The sequence below is a fragment of the Entelurus aequoreus genome, linkage group LG05, assembly GCF_033978785.1.
Source record: "Entelurus aequoreus isolate RoL-2023_Sb linkage group LG05, RoL_Eaeq_v1.1, whole genome shotgun sequence".
NCBI lineage: Eukaryota > Metazoa > Chordata > Actinopteri > Syngnathiformes > Syngnathidae > Entelurus > Entelurus aequoreus.
This window is the reverse complement of record NC_084735.1, coordinates 46,479,440-46,503,991: the sequence shown is the minus strand read 5'-3', so window position 1 is coordinate 46,503,991 and position 24,552 is coordinate 46,479,440. Positions and strand designations below refer to the sequence as shown.

Below are 24,552 nucleotides of genomic sequence, written 5' to 3'. Positions count from 1 at the left end.
TTCTATATGTTATAGTTATTTGAATGACTCTTGCCATGATGTGTTGCGTTAACATACCAGGCACGTTCTCAGTTGGTTATTTGTGCGTCATATGGCGTACACTTATTCAGCCTGTTGTTCATAATTCTTTATTTATTTTAAATTGCCTTTCAAATGTCTATTCTTGGTGTTGGATTTTATCAAATAAATTTCACCCAAAAATGCGATTTATACTCCAGTGCGACGTATATATGTTTTTTTCCTTCTTTATTGTGCATTTTCGGCCGGTGCGACGTATACTCCAGAGCGACTTATAGCCTGAAAAATATGGTACCCTGTGTGCTGGGTGTGACATTGCTTTAAACTTTATTGTACCTAAAATAAAACCCTAACTCCAAACATTGCTGGTTGTGAGGCATATCACTTGCAACCCTTGGTTAAAAAAAAGGTTTACATGCACACTGTGTATTTTTCTCTTATTCACACTTATACTATATACACACTGGACTGACAAGAATGATGTTTCAAAGGGCAAAAGTGTTTATGTGCCCACTTCAGTGGATTCCTGTGCTGGCTCAGACATGAGGCAAAGCTCTGCAGTTCTTTCATGTCTACTGCCTACATTCTTAGTCTGATATTAGAGCTGAGTGATATGGGAAAAAAACAAACATAATAATCATATCACGATATACAGTATATCAATATCGTTTTAACGCTCAGCCCCATCTGATATCACTGCTTAATGTTCAATAAACAATGAAACGTTGATAGGTTATATTTTGCTAACAGTGTAGTGTGGGGGTTAGATAGTTAAAGCTTCATTGTAAAATTTCCTGCCGTCAGCCGGCTGGAAGCCTTGAAGTTGTGTGTGTTCTCTGAGACAACAGGTGTGAGCTTCTGTATCGTTGTGTAGTGCACAGGCTAGGGTGCAGTCACATATGTTCACGTTTTGAAGTCAGTACATCTAGGTTTCGGGAATACATTATGTACGTGCCTGGCTCCTTCTCTGTTTTTACAATTACTGATTGAACGTTACACAGTAAATTCATGCGTGGCACATGATATTAAATTCATAATGACTGTAGATCTGAAGTTATTGAACAGGCTAATAGAAGTTGTCAAAATGTTTTTCAGACAGTTATAACACTGCAATAACACTAATCATCCAGTTCATTGTAATCTCAAGGCATTCAATCAATCGCAACTGGTCTGTTTGGTTTATCTTAGAAGACGTTTCGCCTCCCATTCAAGTAGGCTTCATCAGTTCGTGCTCATAGACTAGATTAGATTGGTCAGATCTAGTCTAGTATCTGGTGCCAAAACCCAAAATATTTGTATGCCAATAACAGGAGTGTGTGCCTGGGCAAGGATGGTTTCGCCCTATCGTAGTGAGAAAAGCAACGGTTGAGATGCAAACAAGCGGTCTTACTGTCAATACCAACAACACTCGTTGAATTGTAATTTCCCCTAGTTAGCATTAAGGTATTGTTTTAGAAGTATTTCAGTCTTTCTAAAAAATAATCGGTTTGGCTATTAGAGTACTGTGCAAAAGTCCAGATATTTTGTTAAAGCGATATTTCAGAAAAATCTAAAGACTGGCATTGTAAAACACATCATATAATTGTATTTTACTGTATTTTACATGTAAATTGAATTTTTTTCAGCCAGGCCCTCCTGGATGTCGCTGGCCTTTTATGAAATTGTTGCGGCCTAAAATGCCTTTGGCAAAAGTTGCAGTGTTTAGAGGCTATTCTTAATAACATTGACTCAACCTGTGTTTTTATGAATGTTGGTAAAGCTGATGAGAGATTATCATCATACTTCAACATCTCTAACGTATAAATCTTGCCTCTTTTCTAATTCAGCATTGCAAATGAAAATAACCTGAATAAATAAAGGTTGAATAAATATATAAATACATATAAACTAGGGAGTAAATATTTATATATAACATTATCCAAAACATTTAGCGCTGTGGAGAGGAACAGGAAGTAGGTCTAAAATACGTTCTGTTTGAGCAATAAAGGCTTGATATATTTTTGCACGTTGTTGTTCCTGCTTTGTCTACACAAAAAGCAAGCATGTTTTGATTAGACAGTTGACTTTTAGCGGCGCTCAGAGACAAATTAGATAGGTGAAAATGACGCTGGTTGGGGAAAATGTGCGGAGACATTGCAGGCATTGAACAAAGTTGCGAGGCTCCGCATAATTCGCAGGGATTGGTTGAATTTGTGTCAGTTGGCATAGCTGCAGCATCGCAAATTCCTGGAAGGAACTGTTCAGTACCAATATGTTTCAGTGTCAATACATATTTATTTCAAACATGCAGAACATCCCCTTTTAATGCCAAAACTTTTTGGCTCCAGTGTTGTGGCTTGATACATTTGAGTCTAGTCATTCTTTTGGAAAAAAGAGTCATACAAAATAGCAAGACAGAAGCTGAGTCACTTGTATTGCTGAAGCAAGGTCTTGTGAGGTAATGAGTTGCGTGGCTTGCGATGTAATGCATGTCTAACAGGATGTCATGTACCGTACAACAGCCTCAGTGGTGTATTTTTGACTGTTAGCCCGTCAAATTTTGAATTGTTTAACCTCAGATGCATTCGTCTTCAGAGGTTCCACTGTTGGCATAATTAGATTTTTTTTTTTGTCGGGTAATGACAGAGTGGTAAGCTCTGTGCGTGTGTCTACAGTATGATAAAGAGATTGAAGCGACTTCAAAGCGGCGTGGCAGCATTTCTCGCAGCCCTGCCTGTTTACACTGCTCAGTCAAGTCTGCATTCCTCTGTCTCATTTTTCCATGGCATTCCATGAGGAGCTACATGCTCTTGGCCTAATGCCCACACCACAGCAACGTTAACCCCACCGACCCCTCAACCCCTCTCTGTATTGAACATACATACTTATGCACGGTCTAACGCTCTGCTCAGCGATTAAAACTAGACACAGGACCCAGTTGGTATTGGTGCAGCACCTAACAGCTAGGCACCTTTACGGAAGAAGTAGGGAAAGGAAGGATCACATTGCTCCTACTGGCTTCTATGCCTACTGCCTTGTTATGTAGAGAGCCAGACACTAATGAGATGTGCACTGGTTAGTCTTTAAAAGTTGTCTGCAGTATTTAGGCCATAAATCAGGTTGCTTCAATGTGTGCCTCTTAAGGAAAAATTGGCAGTGAGAAGGAAAACAATAACGTAGCCATTTACAAGGTTTTATCGAAACAGCCTGGGGCTACGTCAGGGATGCTGTTTTGCCACTATTTACTGGCAAGTTGCTAAGGAGTTGCTAAGTGTGCGGACAATGTGACCACAGGAACACTGGAGACGATCACGAATAAGGCGGGGAAGCCTTTAATTTATTTGTCGTGTTTACTTTCCCTCAATGACTGCCTCTTTCTGAGATTGATGGAAAAAAACAGTAGTAGAAATCCTTCCTTGTTGCATCATATAATTTTAGGGTATGACACACAGAATAAAAATAACCATTTACATATTTTTTTTTAGTTTGGCATATTCAAATCTTTTTCCACTTATGAAGTTTTTTATTATAGCAAACTGCTCAAGTATCTTTGTGCAGCCCCTCATATACAGTAGTATTGATCAATGAATAAATCCATACCCTGGTGTCTTTGCTAGTAAAATACACTTGTTGTAGTTGTAGCAGCATTGCCCCTATTCTTTCTACAGTCACGCCCTTATCTTTATCCAAGGTCCTGCACCAGGTGTTATGGGTAAAACATTTCCTCTCAAACAGCTACAGCATCAGGTTACAAATGTTTAGATAAGCTTTGCTTCATTGCCTTTGGTCACATACATACAAATACAGTATCCGTGACCAAATTGCCAGAAATTAAATAACAAACATGTATCATTAACTCAGCTCCTTTTGTACACATACTCATTATTCCAGACAATATTTAGCAATTTTGCGGGTAATAATCCCCCAATTTTGTATTACATCTGGAATCTTTTTTTTTTACCAATCTTCTATGTTATTATATCATGATTATTATACTTTAATACCCATTGGCGACGAGCCTTCCTCATTTGACTTGTTAATATCATCACGTATCTCTGAAAATGTCCCACAATCCTAGAGTTTTGGCTCTCCATGAGATCTCAGAAAGTTAGATGGGTAGTGGCCAGTGAAGGGCGAGAGGAAGCCTGGAGGACATGTGGATGTGGCCTCCATGTCCACAGGGAAGAGGGCTCACTGCAATACTAACAAACTGCTGGGTTACCAAGCCACTGACCTGTTATGACAGGGAAGTGTTTTGTTTATGTTTAACTCGGTGCTTTGAAATGTATGCCTTGGTGCTGATGGGGCGGTTTTGATTGTTAGTGGTGTGTATGCTTGAGTGTGTGTATATGTATGTAGTGTCCATTAAAAGTTAGTTCAAACTATGCAATAGGGCTAGATGATTATGGCCAGAAAAAAACTTAACTTTGAATATAGTTTAAAAAAATAAATGAATATAAATTAGTAACTAATAAACCACAGCAAGTAAAATAATAATAGCAATAACAATACATTTAAATAACAATAGCAATATAAAAAAACAACACAATTCAGTTTTTCCGTTTCAATTTTTTTAAATTCAGTTTTTTTACCTTTTACACTTATTTTACCACCATAAAGTGTGTGCTTTTTGTGTGAAATAACATTTTATAAAACATTTTTAATTAAATGAAAAATTCCTCACATTTATTGGTGCAATACATTTTTGGACAATTTCGACCAGTATTTTAGGTCAAAGCATAATAATTTTGTAATTGTATCAATACATGCTTTAAGTACATTATGCTTGACACATGTCTTCTCTATCTGACCGACCACATCAAACATGAGGTGGACGCGGGAAAATACTGCGGCATGGTCATGCTGGACCTTCAGAAGGCCTTTGACACTGTTAACCACGCTATACTGTTGGATAAGCTCAGAGCAATCGGATTTAACAAAACCTCATGGAGCTGGATGCAATCTTACTTGGAGGGGAGGGAGCAGGTGGTAGAGGTGAACGGCACCATGTCCCCCCCCCCTCTTGGTGAGCTGTGGAGTCCCCCAAGGCAGTATATTGGGACCTTTACTGTTCCTAATATACATCAACGACATGTCATCGGCATGCAACTGTGAATTGTTTTTGTTTGCGGATGACTCTGCCCTGCTGGTATCCGGCAAGGACAAGTCACAGGTGGAGAAAATCCTCAGTGCTGAGCTCTGTAGAACTTGCACCTGGCTCGCTGACAACAAGCTATCCATCCACTTGGGTAAAACAGAATCCATCCTGTTTGGGTCCCACATCAACCTTAAGAAAGTCAATGACTTCACTATAAAAGTGGGTGACATTGTTATCACCAGGAAAGATGAGGTCACCTACCTAGGTTCCATTCTAGAGGCTAACCTTTCCTGTGACAAAATGGCAACCAAGGTAATCAGAAAGGTTAACCAACGAACGAGATTTCTCTACAGAATCTCCTCTCTGGTCAACAAAAGCACCTTGAGGATTCTGGCGGGAACTCTCGTTCAACCCTTTTTCGATTACGCATGCACCTCCTGGTACCCTAGCACCTCCAAAACCCTCAAATCTAAACTCCAAACATCTCAGAACAAGCTAGTCAGGTTACTTCTAGACCTCCACCCCAGAGCCCACCTCACCCCTACCCACTTCTCTAAAGTGGGCTGGCTCAGGGTGGAGGACAGAGTTAAACAACTTGCACTGAGCCTAGTCTATAAAATCCACTACACCTCCCTGATACCGAAGTACATGTCAAACTACTTCCTTAACGTAAATAACCGCCATAACCACAACACCAGGGGGAGCTCCACTAACAACGTTAAACCCAGATTCCGAACTAACAAAGGTCTTAACTCTGTTATGTTTGGACTAAGGGGAGGTGACGGCTCAGACACCAGGGAGAAGTATATACAAAGATTTATTATATATATACCGTAATTTCCGGACTATAAGCCGCACCTGACTATAAGCCGCACCAGCTAAATTTAGGGGGAAATACAGATTGCTCCATATATAAGCCGCACCCGACTATAAGCCGCAGGGTTTTGATGTGTAATTAGCGTAGTATATAGGGGTTCCTGCTACCACGGAGGGGATTGTCGGGACAGAGATGACTGTTTGGGAACGCAAAGCGTCCCATTTATTAACAATAAATCTTTCAATCATTCAATCAAACTTTCACATCTTTGACATGGCGAACAGCATTCGTGCAGAGTACAAATAATACAACGCTGCAAAGTAATACAAAGTGCTCGCCTGTACGTTATCAAAATAACCAGCCTACCGGTATATGAAAAGTCAGTCTTTAGTCATTGTGTCATCGTCTTCCTCCTGCGTACTAAAACCACCGAAATCCTCTTCGTCGGTGTCTGAGAAGAACAGGCCGTATATAAGCCGCACCGTTGTATAAGCCGCAGGTACCAGAACGAGGGGAAAAAGTAGCGGCTTATAGTCCGGAAATTACGGTAGTATATATATAATAAGAAGACAATAATAATATTAACCAAAAGGAAATGGAGTGTGACAAAATCCAAGAGTGTGTATGGTGTAAGACTATGTGCAGTATTTATCTGGAACGTTTTACCGTAAATGTTGGAGGTGCGTGTTGGGAGGAGCGGTGCTGTCAAACAAGGGGCGAGGCAGGCAGGGATGTCCAAGGGCGGAAGCGTGGTCGAGAGGCAGGAGCGAGTCGTCGTAGTCCGGGGGCAAGCGAGGAGTCGAGAACCAGGAAGCGCGGGGGAAGCAGGGAAGATCCGGGAGCACAAGACGCACAGCTTGACTCTGGGATGCACACAGGGAACTGTGGGGATGAGGGAGGACACGACAATCAATGCAGGGAAAGCACAGAGAGGACAGATAGAGCATAAAACGAGAGTTGCGTCAAGCATCAGATCATAGCTTACTGAACACCAACAGGAGATTATATTCCGGCCCCGGCATGCCAAATTGTCCAGGCTTATGTAGGCAGCTTCTTCATTACAGGCAGGTGTGCCGATTGCCGGTAATTGATTGCAGCTGGCGGAAGCTGCAGGGCGGAGACGCGCGCAGCGCGTCCCTGGATGTGCGCCGTGGCCGTGGGCGTGTCCCGAGGTGCTTGCAGTGCGCAAGGATGAGGGCGCATTCCAATGCGCCCAGGCCGTGACAAACTCATTCTCTTTCTATGCCACATCATTGTGGAATGCGCTCCCAAAAGGTATAAAAGAAAGGGCATCTCTATCCTCCTTCAAAACCGCAATAAAAGTTCACCTCCAGGCAGCTACAACCCTAAACTAACACCCTCCCCGGATTGCTAATAATCAAATGTAAACAATCAAATGCAGATACTTTTTCTTATGCCTTCTGATCTCTCTCTCTCTCTCTCTCTTTCTCTCTCTCTCTCTCTCTCTCTCTCTCTCTCTCTCTCTCTCTCTCTCTCTCTCTCTCTCTATCTCTCTCTCTCTCTCTATGTCCACTACTTGCTGCCCATATCCTACCCCCCACATTGATTGTTTAGTCAAAACAGGGTGGTGGAGTGTGTCAGGAAGGAATGAGTGCATTATTTCCCCAAACAAATGTTTCTTTTACTCACATTGACAACATTTTTCTTACATTTATGTCAATTTCCTTGATATTATTTTGCGTTCATTAGAGGATTCTGTTTTATTGGCAAATTATGTGACTCCATCTGCGGTTATGTGAAGATGCAAATCATATGACTTACTTTTTTGTTGAGTTTAAAAAGCGTCACAAGCTCAGGAATTTGCATGCACATAGTGCGGCCCATTAATCTCTTTCTTAAATTATTATTATATTTTCATAATTGTGAGAAGCCATAATCAAAATCAAAATTAAGATTGTATTAATTGATCAGCCCTACTATGCAGGAATTTGATAAGTTATTCTATTGTTTTATTCGAAAAAAATCAAATCAATAATTTCCACAAAACTCCATCATCCATCCATGGATGGAAGGATGGATGGATGGATAATTTTAGGACTGGGCGATATATCAATTTTATCGATAAATCTGAGTTATTTGTTGCAAACTATTTATAAAATAAAAAATAGATGTTTTTCTCCTCTTTCTCCGGCATACTTTGTGTAGACCTCGCCTGTGCCCTTAGTTCCTTAGTGGAGATTCACAAGCTTAGCAAAACATGGCTAATGCTATTGCTACCGAGAGTGAGACATTTGTTCCAAAGATAAGAAAAGTGTTGTCAGTGCTTTAGAATTCCGGCAACAAGCGTAGAACAAGTGACTGCATTCTGCAAAGTTTCTTTAAAAAAGGCTGCAGCACAACCAACTTATTCCAGCATCTGAAATAGCATCGAGCCGAGTGGGGGAAATGCAAATGTTTATGAGGCGAACAGGACTGCAACAACAACTCCAGCTAAAACGCAGCTTACTGTGGCGAAATCAAAATTTAGCCATGTACAAAATGGAGAAAAATGCACTAAAGCAGTCACTCTGTGCATCCAAACCAGACAGCTCAAATGTGCGTGTGCTGCTGCAAAACTCTTGTGGAATTATAACGCATTTAATCATCGATATAGTGATATATTATAATACATGTATAATACATGTTTTACTTGTTAATTTACTTGCTTACAATGTACAATACTACATTTTTATTTACAGAATGCTTTTATTAAAAACAGAAGTTTTAAGTTTGCACTTTATTGATCTGGTTGATTTTTATTACTATTTAATGATTATTGGTATCCCTACTGATTTATTGGAGTTTAATTATTTGCATGCAAAGTGCAATGCTACATTTTTATGTACAGAAGTACATTTTTCAAGACAGAAGTTTTAAGTTTGCACTTTATTTATTTCAATTTGGGAAGATTATTATTTATTTTCACGCAATTTAAAATTCTACATTTTCTTTTTACAGAAGTATTTTATTTGAGCAGAAGAATTGCCTTCCAGAGGAAGCTTTTTAGTTCTTTGAAAATTATTGCATTAAAAAAACAATTTATTCCTGATCGAAAATTAACATTATACAAATTAGAATTTTGCTAGGAAAAATTATGCAGTGTCATTTCAAACTACTAGTTTTTGATCAAATAAAAGCAAAACCTGTTTTGAATTATCTATGTAATTTGTATTCATTGTTTTTTTTAGAAAGTAGGGGGGGAAATAAAAACTAATTGTAATTAGAATTTTTTTCTGAAAAAATCAGAGTTGTTATTTTTAGACCATTTTGCCCAGGCCAAGGTAGTTTCCTTTATTACATTATACCCAGAACATTCAACTAAATTGTTCTGGGGGCCACATTTCTAGAAATCAAAGTCCTGGGAGGCCTGACTTCTTCCTTCACTATGAGTCTTTTTTTGTATATTCGGGAGAACCACCGTCCTCTACAGTAGACATTTGATTTACAAGAGCGCTTTGCTGTTTTTAGGGCTGTGTAAAGCTTTTTAAATAATCACAAAATAACTTTATTTTATGTATTTATTTGAATTAGGACAATGCATATTCATTAACATAAAGCAACAATGTAAATGTGCCGGAGTTTTTAGCACAATAGCTAATTTTCATCCGTTGTCCTAAGGCAGGTTAATACAGTAAACATTCAACGGATCATGCATGATACAAAAGAATACATAAATCACAAAACATTACATATTACAAGCACACCATAAGCACAGAACTTGGACACAAAAATTTAAAATAAAACAAACAACAAACAAAAAAAAAAACATGTTAATAATGGAATTGTGCGTGCATGTGTGATTAGTTTTCAACCACTGTTTCAGTGCAGTTTTAAATATTAAATAGGTGTCACAGTTTCTGACATGGGCTGTCAGCCTGTTCCATGACTGTATGCCTCTGATAGACCCCACCATTTGGCCACATTTAGTCCTATTTGAGCTGCATTTAGAAGTAATTTGAAAAATTAAAGCCATTAATTATGAATGAATTATTAAGTGCACTTCACTATCCGATTAGTCGACTAATTGTTAAGATAATCGCAGGCTAATCGACCCTGGCTGTTTTTATTATATTGTGTATAATTAGCTCCACATCTTCTGGACAAAATACCCCATTCTATGGATGAAACGACTCAAGCATTTCCCTTTTGATCACTTCCCTATTATCGGTCCTTTGTGAACACTTTTTATCACATGGACTCATTAAGCTATTGGACTTGCCTGCCATTTTGCTATGAAGAGAGTAAATACTTCTTCATCGGGGCACACTTTTGCAGAAGCCCATTTTTGATATCCATCGTTCGTGATATTGACTGACGGATAAACGCTTTTGCATGATGGATCTTATAATTCTAACACCCTATATCAGGGGTATCAAACTCAAATACAGAGTGGGCCAAAATTTAAAACTGAACAAAGCCGGGGGCCAAGGTTGAACAAATTAACCTTTTAATTGGGACCCAAACAAGTTTTGCATTGAATATTGAACAAGCAAGGCTTTATAGTGACATGCAAAATCGAGTTTCAAATAATAATAATAATAATTAAAAAATATCAATGGCATATCAAATACAATTTAAATAAAAATTGAATGCCTCTTTTCTATTTGCAGCCTTCTGAGGTAAATATCAACATTAACTTTTTCCACAGGCTAATAAATTTGAAAATAAAATAACAATGAATAAACCAACCATCCAGGACTTTAAACTGCTAAATTTGCAACACACTTATCTAATCTGATGTGCCCAAGCCAGATCCTGCCATCTTTTCTTGGATACTAGTTCATTATGTCGGGCTGGCGGGGGGGTTGGCGCTTTGGTGGTAGCGGGGGGTGTATTCGTCCCGGAAGAGTTAGTGCGGCAAAGGGTTCTGGGTATTTGTTCTGTTGTGTTTATGTTGTTTTACGGTGCGGATGTTCTCCCGAAATGTGTTTGTCATTCTTGTTTGGTGTGGGTTCACAGTGTGGCGTATATTTCTAACAGTGTTAAAGTTGTTTATACGGACACCCTCAGTGTAACCTGTATCGCTGTTGATCAAGTATGCGTTGCATTCACTTGTGTGTGCGTGCAGAAGCCGCACATATTATGTGACTGGGCCAGCACTCGTTAGACTGGATGAAAAGCGAACGTGACGATTTTCGGGAGGGGCACTGAAATTTGGGAGTCTCCCGGTAGGGTTGGCAAGTATGAGAATTAGCGGTGAATGCGGTGTTACCGCGGCACCGCCGCTGTATATAATCTGCTGGCCAGCTCTAGTGTTAATTTGATATCGCCTCAAGGGCCAAGTGAAATTACACGGTGGGCCAGTTTTGGCCCGCGGGCCAGAGTTTGACACCCATGCCCTATATGTTTTGGTACCCCAAAAAAACTACCAAAATGTCTTTCAAGAAAGAGTATCATCTCAGTCGGCTGTAGGGGTTCAGTCGCATCTAAAAAAGTGCAGCCCCCAAAACGGCTCCTTTTCAAAACAGTCTGTATTTTCTGGAATTTAAGCCGCTAAGTGTTTCCAACGCTTTGAAACTTGCAGCTTATGAAACGGTGTGGCTAATTTTATGGATTTTTCTTGGCAAAGAGCAATAATGTTTTGTATTCAACAAATAATTTTATTATCACACCCACAGACACTGAAATAGTGTTATTGTTTGTGCAATGGTGCCATCTTTTGGACGATTTCTCTCACTGCAGGTGCTGCGGGTTGACAATGTACTTCCTTTTTTGCACCAGAAGTACATTCGTCCATAGCTCTTCTGCTTGAAAGGATTATTCATTCATCACTCCAAATTTGTAAGTTTTACAATATAACTTGAAACAATTCATACTTACTAAACCGTCCCAGGTGTGATGCCAGTGAGAGGGTTTTCATGCATACTTGTACGTGCTGTCGTAATGTAGTCAAATTCGCATTGTTAGCATCAGCAAAGATGCTAACACGTTTACAAGTGTCTGTGTTTGTATTATTAACCTACAATGGCATTATTTTTTTGCGCTCTAAAGCCTGGAAATTAAAGTACTCAAAAAGGAGTAAATGTGTATGTATATAAAAATGTATACAACATGTTGTCCAAAATACAGAGTTCGTACGAGTGCTTAAAAACCTTGAAAATGCTTGGATTTTAATGTTGTGTTTATGCTTGAAAATGTTCATATTTCTCGGCAGTCTGACTCAATAGGCTAATTATAAAATGGAAAAAAATTAAGTAAGTTTCCTTAAAAATGAAAGCTACACGCTTGATCTGTTGGCTTTGCACAAACCCTTACATTAGGTTGTTGTCATGTATATACGGCTCTGTGTCGCCCCCAAGAGGACAGTGGTGCATCGGTCCATCATGCCGGGAGGTTGTCGTTTTAATGAACATTGGATAGACAATGACAATTACAAACTTTGGATAAAACGTGGACCAAATCCACGTGTAGCCTGCAGCAAAGTATGCAAAAAGGAAATCCAACATGGTTCGATGTTTTTTTTTCTCCATTATTTTGGTTGTCTACTTAACTTGTGTGAATCCATCTGTGCTGTTCGATGTCATTGAGTGTTGTAAGTAAGAAAAAGAACAATACATTTGAAAAACAAGAAAAATGGAGACACGTTTGCAAACACCAATGACATTGAATAGTCTACAGAAACACTGCTTCATTTTCTATGCCCCATTCAGTTAATGATAACTGCTGGTTCAATGTTATGCTTAGGTTTTAGCAGATTTCCTACAAACAGCATTTGGTGACCTCAAACAAGAAGGCTATGGATTGATTCACACTGGTTTTCGCCTTTTGGAGGGTACTGGAAAAACTGGAAAATTTATCTTGAAAGTCCTTAAAAAGTGCTTGAATTTGGCCATGGAAAAGGTGTACGAACCCTGAAATTAATACACAGATTTAATGTCTATTAAATATATATTAGAATCATAATATAACCCTTTTAGATAACGCACTCCAGCAAACTCAATGCTTGTGGTAATTATTCAGGGCTCATTATAAGATTGTGTTTCTTTAAGTCATTCTTTGTGGCAAGCGTTACTGGATACGGGGCAGACACTTTTAATAAAATGATGGGGTAGGGAGGGGGGCACACCTTTTGCTTTCCCAGGACTAAAGTTGTATTGCCTCCTGTTTGGAGGAAAGAAGGCTGCGGGCTCAGTGGCCACTATTTCACATGCAATGACAGAGTTAAAAACTAGATTCTATGAAATTGCTGCAAAATCAATGTGTGTGTGTGTGTGAGAGAGAAGAATGTTATGTTGTGATAGAACTAGCCCAGTGTGAGTAAACCTGGCAAACAGTAACTATTTTTGTTTACAAATTTAGCATCATCAGATACAAGAAGAGCGTGAGTGAGTGTCTGTTTTACACTAAGTGCACAATCCAGTGCTGGCTCATTTTAAGTCTTAGGACGATTGTGACATTTGAGAAAAGCCCCACTTTGTTTGGCTGCCCCAAGCCATGTCTCCAATTATCAAGGCAGACTATGTTTTAATCTTGTGTCATCATATTTGCCACATCCACCTGTTCAAAGCTGATCCTAACTGTCTCTCATATCTCTGCCAACAGAGGTTATTTGACCGCTCATTTCTCTCTACCTGTTTTTCCATCTTTAGTTCTATTACATGTAAACACAATGTACATGCAGTGCGTCAGATGTGCACAATTATCAAATGCTTACATATTAAATGTCGAGTAAACTTGTTTCTGCAAAAAAGTTAGGAAAATAATCTCTATGACAGCACTAGTGTTTAAAAAAAAAAAATGCTGCGAAAATGTGTCTTTCTCACAAGTTTTTTTAACTAAACTCGTGGACCGCTAGTTGAATAGTACAAATGATGAAAAAGAGAGGACCTAGAACAGGGGTCTCAAACGTACGGCCCGAGAACAGGATTTATCTGGCCTGCGGGTGTCACGACTGGGTTCTTGGGTTTTGCTTCTCCGGAAGGCAAAGGAAAATTGGCCCGTGCGAGGCGTGAATTTAAATACATGTTTATTTAACAATAAAAAAGGAATAAACAAAAGGCGCTCACAGTGGAGGTAGAAAACTTGGCTATACAAAACAAAAGACTTGCACGAGGGCGGAAATACAAAACTTGGGTAGAAACACAAAACTTGCACAAAGGCAGAAACTATGAACAATAAAAGAAAAACACTAACTGTGGCATAAATGAACAAAACTTACTTGGCAAAGAACTGTGACATGACATGAAGTGGAGGGATCAAAAAGTGCGAGGACGCCAGGACGAACAACAGAAACAGACAGATTTAAATAGTGACGTGATCAGTGAAAACAGGTGCGTGACTCGAAACGTGAAACAGGTGCGTGACAAGACAGGTGAAAACTAATGGGTGACCATGGAAACCAAACCAAACAAGGAAGTGCAACCAGGAACTAAAAAGAGTCCAAAAAACAAACACATGGCCAAACAAAAACATGAACAGACATGACAGCGGGATGAGTTTACTAAGTATAAAAATGTACCTGAAATTTTTCAATGAATGAAACTGCTGAAGTAAACAAGCTACAGCAACACCTTTAGTTACGTAAATCACATTACGAAAAAACTTCCAATAAGGAGAGGACTTAAAGGGGTGCCTTGAGGAAGGCCTCAGTTAATGTAAATCACATGTTTCGACCCCAGTGTCTGTTTGCCCGCAAGGTTAAAATGTCAATGCAAAGATCTGCCAATGAGTTTACAGTTGTCCAAGTTCCTCTATTCAACAGGAGCACACTAGTCTTTTTAGGAATTTGCTGCAAAAATGTTGTTAATTTGTTAACATGGCACTGAACATTATTTAGATTAGTTTACAGAAGTACACCCAATAGTCATTTTTAGAAGAAGACAAACTGCAAGTAACGAGTGGCTGGCAGCAGATGAACTACAAGCCCACTTGCTGATTATTGGCAGATGAAAAAAGAATTTCCGCAGGCCCAAGCAAGGGGAAAATAGTATTGACGTCTCACCACAGCTACTATTTATTTTTCTCTTTTTCTGTCCATGTGTTTGTTTTTGAGGCTGTTAGTTTCTTGCCTCAGAATATTTTTGTTACAGTCTTTGATTGAACTAGAAAGGAATGCCTTTAATCGTGGCTACAAAAGAGCCAAGGGACATGTCCCCGTCAGTTTGCAACTGATCTGGACAGATGAGGATGAGGCAGCGGGTTGGAGGAGTGAGCATTGTTAACAGTCTGTGGGGAACTGTTTGCGTGCGCTGTGGTTTCTTGTCTCTGTGTAATGGAGACTTGGTGATTTGGTTTCTCAGGCCCCCTTTTTGTCAGGGCAGCCCACAAATACCCAAATTAAGACGTTTCAGTCTGTCCTGTTGCTATTTGTAGCCCCGCAGCAGTGTGTTTCTAACTTGCAGATATCACCCAAGGTGGCCCATGAAAGCGCATGCAGCCAGAGATCGAAACTGATTACCGTAATGTTAATGATGTCAACTATAACGTTATAACAATTTTATATTACGGTTATTGTCACCAAACTTATCATGGTAATCATTATTATCACGGTATTGTTGAATGTCCCCAAAAAGTACTCATATACACACAACTAGGGCTGGGCGGTATATCAGTAATACAGTTAATACCGATATATTTTGGAAATACATATATATTTGAGACAATACCGCCATACCGGTATCTTTTGAAGTGGCTTTGCCACTACCGTTTGCGGCCGGTGGGGCCTGGCATTTCCTGAGTTTATAAACAATAACAAAAACGACAAAATATTTTTTGATAATATAAAATATTGTTCTAACCACTGTAGTATCGACCAATACAAATATACTTGGTATCATTACTGTCGATATTTGTAACAAAGCACTCACCTTTTGTTGACGTTGAAAAGCTCTAGCTCGCGGTAAGCGGTTAGCATATCCTCTTACAGTGTGTATTGTAGCATGTTTGTTCCGCTATTCATTGTCTTCCAGGGATGACATTTGTAAGAAACATTGTTTATTTGCCGCCAAGGAGGTGAGGATTGCTGACTTAGAAATAAGTGGCTTTGCATTGTGTAGGGGTATTAGCCGCCAGCTAGAATGCTACATTGCGATGAGGACGCGTTTGTATGCTTTTCGTTGTCAAATTTGCAGACACAGTTAGAATGTGTTATCAACATGCATTGTCATAATACAACAATAGTATTGAATACTCTATCGTCAACCAACTTTATATTTTTAAATCTTATATGTCTATACCTCACAAAACTGATGTCAACATAAAAGATAGTAACCACACCGAAAAACTATGTAGATATTAGTGCCTAATTGAAATACTAAATTAATAGTTACTATTAACATTAACAGGTGAAACAAAATAAGGCAAAATGAAGTGTAGTTATGGCCGAGTCACCTGTCGTGACAGTGTTATGCTTGGAATTATTTTTATTGTTTTTTCACATACCATCTCGCTAAAAATGTCCTGCCATATCACTCAAAAGTTAGCAGCAGGGCTAATGTTGATGTTGTGTATTTTTTACTTAATTAAATAACTAATTTCTCTTGCATGTAGGATAGGGCTGCACGATTTTAGGCAAAATTAAAATGCAGAATCCAGATGTTTTTCAATAAAAAAAACATTTTTGATTTCGATTTTGATTACCTTGGTAAAAACTACAAAAGACAGCAGAAAGGATAGAGGTTTCTGACGCCATCATGTTATTTGTAATAAAATAAGATAATAAAAAGGATAAATAAACATTATACATATATTTAAAGGCACATCTTTGTATGGCTATTCATTTGTATAAACATTTTAGCTTTGTGTAATTAAAATGTTTCCTTTTTGCTCTATTTTCCATTTTGATGGGATATTTTATTTCCACAAAGTGCTCTACGTGTCAGGCCGTCGTGACTGTTTTGGACTTAGGTTTACCTTTCCCTGCGTTTGGTATTTTAGTTCCTGTCTTGTGCCTTTATTTTGTTATTTCATTTTATTTTGCTGTGCACAGGCGTCAAAACCTGCTACCTGACTGGCAACTGGGGCACACCTGCGGCATGTTGCCAATCAGTCTCTTATTTTGTCAGTTCTTTGTCGTATGGCTAATGCAATGCTCTGTATTTCGTCCTGCATATTGCTATGCCTAATGTTCATCAAAGAAGTTATGTGACTTGTGCATTTATTTTAACACTTGCTTTCTTTGCTCTGTTTTCCCACTCCCCCGTGAGTCTGTTTCTTTTGCTAATTAAAGCAAGAGAAACTGCTGCCTTTTGGGGTCACTTTTGCTTAAGCTGCTACTTCCACACTTCCCCTCGTGACAAAAAAAAGCTGTATTGTTCAAATGGACCCCAGGCCACACTTTGAACACCACTGGTTCACATATTTCACCAGGAGGGCAAATGTTTGCCAAGTGACTGCAGATTGTCTCTACAGTAAGTTGTGTCTTCAAGTTCTTAGCATTTATGGTTTAAGGTTGGGTTGCTTCTAGAGGTTTTCTGTGTGTTGGTACATGTAGAGAAACTACATTACCCAGCAATCTTAGTGTTAGAGCGATACCAGATGTATAAGCGGCAATACGAGCGAGTATGAGTATTCTGCAGAGGTGTAAATAAAGATATCCTCTGTTACTGAAAGCTTGTCTGTTATTGAAACAAGTAACACACGTAACATCTCTATGCACACTCTCTGGGCTTGTGGAGCTTGTGACCACCTTATTTGATTGCTGAATAAATTCACGATGCAAGTTTAACTCCTTTCTTTCACTTTTAATGCATACCTCACTACGCTAAGTGGCACCAAAGAACTATTCTGCTGCGTCTTATTCTCTGGCAAAGCAGGTGTGTTGTGAAGCGGATTCACGATGCAAGCCACCATAAACATTTTTTAATGAGCAAACCTTGGAGTGACAAATTTGATATTTTTTTTACTTAATTTGTGGCTACAAATAAATGGATAATGCTGACGTGTGTGGCTTACACACACTTCAGGGACACCCGAGTGTCCAGACTGGAGTGGAGAACATTCTCACAGGAAGGAAGAGCATAGCATGGAGGCGCAGAACATCGATTTAATGTTATTTTTCGAAACATAATAAATCGGATTACGATTTAAAATCGATTAGACATGCAGCCCTAATATAAGATGATTGACTAGCAAACACTGTTTCGCTAAATTGTGTAGTCACGGTTTAAAAACTTACCACCGGGATTGGATAATATGCAAACAAAACCAAACCCTACTTGCAGCCTTCTGATTGGAAATGATGAGGGGCTTTAATGCTCACTCTTGTGAAAAGTTGTACAATTTAAATACTTACCAAAACAAGGTGTTTTCCTTCAGAGAGCCAGAAGGAACTACAAACCCTGTTTCCGTACGAGTTGGGAAATTGTGTTAGATGTAAATATAAACGGAATACAATGATTTGCAAATCATTTTCAACCCATATTCAGTTGAATATGCTACAAAGACAACATATTTGATGTTCAAACTGATAAACATTTTTTTTTTTGCAAATAATCATTAACTTTAGAATTTGATGCCAGCAACACGTGACAAAGAAGTTGGGAAAGGTGGCAATAAATACTGATAAAGTTGAGGAATGCTCATCAAACACTTATTTGAAACATCCCACAGCTGAACAGGCAAATTGGGAACAGGTGGGTGCCATGATTGGGTATAAAAGTAAATTCCATGAAATGCTCAGTCATTCACAAACAAGGATGGGGCGAGGGTCATCACTTTGTCAACAAATGCGTGAGCAAATTGTTGAACCGTTCAAGAAAAACCTTTCTCAACCAGCTATTGCAAAGAAATTAAGGTATTTCACCATCTACGGTCCGTAATATCATCAAAGGGTTCAGAGAATCTGGAGAAATCACTGCACGTAAGCAGCTAAGCCCGTGACTTTCGATCCCTCAGGCTGTACTGCATCAACAAGCGACATCAGTATGTAAAGGATGGGCTCAGGAACACTTCAGAAACCCACTGTCAGTAACTACAGTTGGTCGCTACATCTGTCAGTGCAAGTTAAAACTCTCCTATGCAAGGCGAAAACCGTTTATCAACAACACCCAGAAACGCCGTCGGCTTCGCTGGGCCTGAGCTCATCTAACATGGACTGATACAAAGTGGAAAAGTGTTCTGTGGTCTGACGAGTCCACATTTCAAATTGTTTTTGGAAACTGTGGACGTCGTGTCCTCCGGACCAAAGAGGAAAAGAACCAATCGGATTGTTATAGGCGCGAAGTTGAAAAGCCAGCATCTGTGATGGTATGGGGGTGTATTAGTGCCCAAGACATGGGTAACTTACACATCTGTGAAGGCGCCATTAATGCTGAAAGGTACATACAGGTTTTGGAGCAACATATGTTGCCATCCAAGCAACGTTACCATGGACGCCCCTGCTTATTTCAGCAAGACAATGCCAAGCCACGTGTTTGGGACGGCGTGGCGTAGTGGGTAGAGCAACCGTGCCAGAAACCTGAGGGTTGCAGGTTCGCTCCCTGCCTCTTACCATCCAAAAAAATCGCTGCCGTTGTGTCCTTGGGCAGGACACTTCACCCTTTGCCCCCGGTGTCGCTCACACCGGTGACATGAATGATGAATGAATGGTAGGTGGTGGTCGGAGGGGCCGTAGGCGCAAACTGGCAGCCTCGCTTCCGTCAGTCTACCCCAGGGCAGCTGTGGCTACAAATGTAGCTTACCACCACCAGGTGTGAATGAATGATGGGTTCCCACTTCTCTGTGAGCGCTTTGAGTATCTAACAATAGAAAAAGCACGATATAAATCTAATCCATTATTATTATTATTATTACATCAACGTGGCTTCATAGTAAAAGAGTGCGGGTACTAGACTGGCCTGCCTGTAGTCCAGACCTGTCTCCCATTGAAAATGTGTGGCGCATTATGAAGCCTAAAATACCACACCTGAGACGCCTGGACTGTTGAACAACTTAAGCTGTACATGAAGCAAGAATGGGAAAGAATTCCACCTGAGAAGCTTAAAAAATGTGTCTCCTCAGTTCCCAAACGTTTACTGAGTGTTGTTAAAAGGAAAGGCCATGTAACACAGTGGTGAACATGCCCTTTCCCAACTACTTTGGCACGTGTTGCAGCCATGAAATTCTAAGTTAATTATTATTTGCAAAAAAAATAAAGTTTATAAGTTTGAACATCAAATATCTTGTCTTTGTAGTGCATTCAATTGAATATGGGTTGAAAAGGATTTGCAAATCATTGTATTTCGTTTATATTTACATCTAACACAATTTCCCAACCCATATGGAAACGGGGTTTGTACCAGCCAGCAGCTGCTTCTGAGCATATCTGTAATGATGAGGTTGTAAAACACGCCGCTCCACAAATTGTCCCCATAATTTGATTTGAAAAAAGCTTTGAGTTATATTCTGTTGCTTCGATAAATTGTCTAATTAGTGTAAATAATGAAAATGTATCAAATTTGGATTACATGTAGTGCTCAAAACTAAAAATATGCAGGTATAGTTTCTGCACGGCCGCTGCAATAAAGCGCACATGAGAGCGATGGTGTGTGGGGGCTGTGATCTATGTGGCGTTGTGCATTTCAACAAAAAATAATGAAGGCTATGACAATAAAAAGTTTTCTTTATTTCAACAATTTTCCCTAAAATATGCATTGAGGCTATAAAGTGTGTTTCATCCGATCAATTGATTATTCAGACAAATTAATTGATAATTATTTGAATACTAAAACAATCGATAGCTGCAGCCCTACTAAGAAATTGTTTTCCTCTTGTCTTATGAATAGAACCCATTGGGATGATCAACCTTTCTTTGAGTCTGTTTCAACATCTCCTGCAAATCTAATACTATACGAGAGTGTAGGTCACGCCATCATTCAACTATCCTGTAAAATTTCTTCCCTCTCCTTTGTTAGAGGCCAAGTGAAACTGTTAGCCTTTAATTTAGAGCTATTCCATGTGGGCTGGTAGAGGCAGCTGCCAGAGTAGCATGTTGACTGGGCCAGCGGTTAATGCTGCATTACTTCCTCATCATGCTCTGTATTTAGAAGGGGAGGCATTTAGCAATATGTGATGGGTTGAAAATATTGAGTGTTCATGCAGTTGTAACTATTTGGTTGGCTTTAATGATTAGTGGAATGTGAATCCACTGCACACATCTACCATGTTTCTTTATCTTCTTTTCCTCTTTTCAACCCTGCCGTCTTTCCCTTCCTCCTTGCTTCCTCCGCCTGACTGACAAGCACCAGCCCTCTGCAGAACATTACGTCAATACCCCTAGGATCGGGGTGCCAGCTGTTGATGTCACCCTCAGGGCTTTTTAATTTAGGGATTTCCGCCAGGGAAAGATGGGGTTATCCCTGTTGACCTCAGCCCACAGCAAAACGAAAAGGCCCGCCAGGGGCAAGACCAGGCCACTATAGGGTGGGACTACTCTTTTGGAGTTCACATGCTACTGTGCATGCTGATCATTTACCTCTTTAAAGCTAGGCTGTCCAAACTCAATCAATCAATCAATCAATGTTTATTTATATAGCCCTAAATCACAAGTGTCTCAAAGGGCTGTACAAGCCACAACGACATCCTCGGTACAGAGCCCACATACGGGCAAGGAAAACTCACCCCAGTGGGACGTCTATGGCCCGGGGGTCATTTGTGGCCCCCAGCACATTCTGTAGGATGATTGCTCACAACAGGTTAGACTTGTGTGTGTTGTTCTCCTGTGTTTTGGTATTTAGGTAATTCCACCTACTCTCTGCCTTTGTTTTCAGCCACTTTACCTCTGGCTTGATCTCCGATCTGCACACCTGCCCTCTGTTAATAATAGAGACTTACCTGCCGGTGATATCTAATCAAGACATTTTATTTGCCAGTGTCGCCTCACAGACCTCTTTGGTTCATTGCTGATTGTTTTGCATCGTGTTGCATACTCTATTTTGTGCACACTGCTTGTGTGTGGCACTCTTTGCTATTTTGCCTTGTATTACCTTGCCTTGTGTTTTCACACCCATGGTTTCCTGCTGTTGGCCGAGCTGGTGCAATTTTACTTAGGTGTTCTAATAAAAGGACCTTCTTTCTTTCCCCTTGTCTCACTGTCATGCAAGCACGAAACAGTCCCGGATTAGCACATTAACCTGAAAAACAAATAAAACATGGCTCAATTTCTCCCAAAATGGTCCAAGAAAACCAAACCCGTGCGACTTACTTTATATGGTCCTTAGTGAGTGTATCATATCATGATAAACAAATTTCTTGCAAGACCTATTTACGTGCCTCCACTTCGACAACATATTCTCCCGTTTGTAGTTTTTAGCGCTTCCATATAAAGTCTACTGACAGATGTAGGTTCAAACTATGAACTGATTTGTGTAAGAAATGGCAACAGCGCAGGATACATGAGGATAGAGAAAAAGAAGGAGTTTATTGACTGCAATAGCAGACTTGCCAAAGCATTTTGGGTACATTTCTACCCTATATGGAGCTGACGTCACAATTGGGAAAAACGTCAGAAATTGGGCAAATTCCAAACGGCTCATTTGGAGGAAGTATGAAGGAAGGCAAGATTGTTTTATAAATATCTCCGCTATTCTTCTGGAGTTTAATTTCAAATTTTTGGGATTTATGCAGATCCCAAATACACAAAAACAGTTGGCAATAGGTAAGAAACGTCTATTTTGCACAATAAGGCCCCTTAAACTTAAGTATGGAAACAAAGGTCAAACAAAGGTTTTACTGTTCCAAAATAATGAACTGGAACTGAATTATGTAGTAAAGCCTCTATTAGTAAATTAAATTTTCTTAAAGTTAAAACATAGGTACATTTGATCGGTAATTGGCTAATTTTTCACAGTATACCGATGTTCTCTTATAGCACACTAATGTTCTGTGGCACAGTGGTTTGGAATCATTTGTACAAGTCATGCACATAGAGACACAGTTTTTGTTTTTTCGGTTGCAATACTTTTAAATGTTTTTTTTCTCTTTTGGCAGTATCACCCTCTGTCTCTGTGCAACACAAGTGAAGATGAGCGACCAGATAGTGACTTCATCACCATTGTCAAACTGGAGCAAAGAGGACCGCGCTGTCTACCGCTGCTGGATAAGGTAGAAGTCAAACACACATCTTGATTGTTTTTGCAAACTTCCAAAGACTCCTTTCCTTTCCCGTCCATTGGTATCTTCTTTCCAGAGCTTCTTCTGCTCCTAAACCTTCAAAGAGTATATGATATGAACAGAATAAGAGCCAAAGGTTTTGGTCAGGATGTTGATCTTTTACCATGATGCACAACTAGGGAGGCTACTTTAAAACAAGTGGCATTGAGCCTAAACTATGGTCGCAAAACTTTTAAAACCCAACTGTGCCCTGGTTTTTATCACATTTCTCATTCCCTCCATAAGAGGGGGGTAAGCATTTGCAATGCAGTCTGGTGAAAATGATGGAAAGCGCTACTCTAAATAGCAAGTGATGCTGTGGTCAAAGCTATAATTGCCACAAAACACATTTTAAGATATTCAACACTCTACTGCCATTTGGCAGTTAAAGCGGATAGTCCACCCCTTGAAGGCAGGCAGAGGTCTTGTTTCCTTTTCCCTAAATTTAAAAAATGTAAAGCCACCATGGTGGTGATTTAGAAACATTCCCACATATTTGTCCGCCGATTACATCCCAATCATGTTTAGAGAAGCAACGGTTAACCGGTTTTAGTATTAACCGTGATTAAAAGAGTCACGGTTATTTAATCAGAAAGACTCCACTACACCTTGTGTTGCAGTCCTCTTCACTCGCTATAAATGGACATTATGCTGGTACGGTATTTTCGGTACTACCTGCATGGAACAAAAACAAAGTGACATCATCGGTGCAGACACTTTTACGCACCTATCAAAAGACATGCTAGTTTGCTGCATTAGCTTAAAAATGGCAGCAGGACAACACAGCAAACTGTTCCCACCCAAAAAAAGCTAAAGTCGGGTATTTAAAAAATGACCAGGGAGTCATTGAAGACCATTGCTCACTCAGGCACTCGTCGATCTAAATTGACCGTATGAGATGTACCAGAGTCAACACTTTGGGGATCAGGCATCTAAATTGCCTTCCCACCTAGCCTCCGTACTTGCCTACCTGCTACGCTCACCTTTCCTGCGGAGGAAGCGCGCCAAAAAGCGGGGGAGACGCAGAGGTCTTCTGGTGAAAATCAAGGCGTACTGGAGGTCTCATTCTGGGACTGCTCCTGTCCTCTGTTCACCCAGAATCACACGGATTGCGGTGGATCCAGCCCGTGACGCCTTCCACGACATCGCGGTGTGGACCATGGATGCCTCCGGCCGCTGTGCCGCAACCCTCCACCAGCTAGCGAGGCAACAACTCTATGCTTGTGCCTGCAAAATGCTAGGTCGATAGCCACCAAAACATATCTCCTGAGCGACCTATTCGTGTCCCGCGAATTGGATTTTATGTGCCTCAAGGAAACTTGGCAGCGGGAGAACGAGTACTTTTTTCTTAAAGGCCTACTGAAATGAAATGTTTTTATTTAAACGGGGATAGCAGATCTATTTTATGTGTCATACTTGATCATTTCGCGATATTGTCATATTTTTGCTGAAAGGATTTAGTAGAGAACAACGACGATAAAGATCGCAACTTTTGGTATCTGACAAAAAAAAGCCTTGCCCCTACCGGAAGTAGCGTGACGTAGTCAGTTAAACATTTTCGCAAAGTTCCCTA

General features: G+C 39.9%; 1 protein-coding gene across 2 annotated transcripts in view; it reads left to right on the top strand.

The window, feature by feature from the left end:
- The window catches only part of LOC133650700 (E3 ubiquitin-protein ligase RNF43), a 264,292-nt gene that overhangs the window by 137,080 nt on the left and 102,660 nt on the right, over positions 1-24,552 (top strand). For both annotated transcript variants that reach the window (XM_062048259.1, XM_062048260.1), the window contains one exon: positions 22,818-22,931. In XM_062048259.1, coding sequence (XP_061904243.1) covers positions 22,818-22,931 — 114 coding nt within the window. The remainder of the gene's footprint in view (positions 1-22,817; positions 22,932-24,552) is intronic.